Below are 1,366 nucleotides of genomic sequence, written 5' to 3'. Positions count from 1 at the left end.
AAAGAAAACAGGAAGAACTCACATTTAAATGAACAAAAAGATATTTAACTCACGTTGTTAGCAAGAATGCCCCATCTCCACATCTCTCCAGAGCCTTGCGTGCAGGAGGTTTTGCTGCAAATTCTACAAAACCTTTTCCCGTAGCTCTACCACGATCATCCACAACCACAACAGCTTTCTCTACAGGACCAAACTGGGAAAATGCTTGCTCTAGAAGCTCATTGGAAACAACGGGAGAAAGGTTCTTGACAGTTAAGGCTGCTCCATGTGTAGCAAAGCGAATTCGGAGGGGTCTGCTCTTCAAAATGGTGCCATCCAATTCTGCTTTTGCAATTTCAGCCAGTGTTCTGGATTCCTTTTTAAGAGGAAAAAATAGCTTTTTAATAAGAAATTTAAAATAGTGGTTTTTCATTCAACTTTTTTTTTTTGGGGGGGGTCAGTGATGGGGCTTTAACTGTGGGACTGGGAGCTGTGTCACTTCAGCTCAAAGCAAGTGTTCTATCACTTGAACCACAACGCCACTTCCAGTTTTCTGGTGGTTAATTGGGGGTAAGGGTCTCACGGACTTTCTTGCCCAGGCTGGCTTTGAACCATGATCCTCAGATCTCAGCCTCCTACTGAGTAGCTAGGATTGCAGGCAAGAGCTACCGGCGGCCAGCTTCCAGAAGACTTAAAAACTTTATATGCTTATGTGAGAAGAGTACAAATACAATAATACCCAATGAAAAACTGTCTGTTTATTCAGTACCTAAAATGTTCACAATGGCTCAAAATGAGTACCCTTAACAAATACCAATCTATCTATAGAAATATTTTTATAAATGAACAAAATAATCATTTTTTTCTTTAACTCAACATTGTTAGTCGTAGCAAGCATTTAATGAATAAAAGTCAGGCACTTTGTTACCTAATTTGCCATATAATCTAACAATTCTGAAAGCTAGATTTTAGGAATGGAGGCTTGAATTAAAATGCTGTCAGGTAGACTTGGGAATAGCAAGGAACATGAGAAAATTTCTTAGGGCATTAAAATATATTTTTGTATAGGGTTTCAAGTTTAACAGATGTAAAACTTATCAACTTATCAATTAAAATATGTAGTTCTGGGTGGTGGAAATATACGTCAATGGCAGAATGCCTACACAACATGTACAAGGCTCTAGGTTTGATTCTTACCACTGTCTCCAAAAAATGCAGTTTAAAGCCGGGCGCTGGTGGCTCACGCCTGTAATCCTAGCTACTCAGGAGGCTGAGATCTGAGGATCGCAGTTCAAAGCCAGCCTGGACAGCAGAGACCGTGAGACCCTATCTCCAATAAACCACCAGAAAACTAGAAGTGGCGCTGTAGTTCAAGTGGCAGAGCACT

The 1,366-nt window shown here is 40.3% G+C and overlaps 1 protein-coding gene across 1 annotated transcript in view; it reads right to left on the bottom strand.

The window, feature by feature from the left end:
• Pspc1 (paraspeckle component 1) overlaps nt 1-1,366 on the bottom strand; it is an 87,798-nt gene that overhangs the window by 69,712 nt on the left and 16,720 nt on the right. The window contains exon 2 of the mRNA XM_013009459.1: nt 54-365. Coding sequence (XP_012864913.1) covers nt 54-365 — 312 coding nt within the window. The remainder of the gene's footprint in view (nt 1-53; nt 366-1,366) is intronic.

This window comes from Dipodomys ordii, unplaced genomic scaffold (genome assembly GCF_000151885.1).
Source record: "Dipodomys ordii isolate 6190 unplaced genomic scaffold, Dord_2.0 Scaffold1, whole genome shotgun sequence".
NCBI lineage: Eukaryota > Metazoa > Chordata > Mammalia > Rodentia > Heteromyidae > Dipodomys > Dipodomys ordii.
Note: the sequence above shows the minus strand (reverse complement) of the source record. Positions and strands in the feature narration are given on the sequence as shown.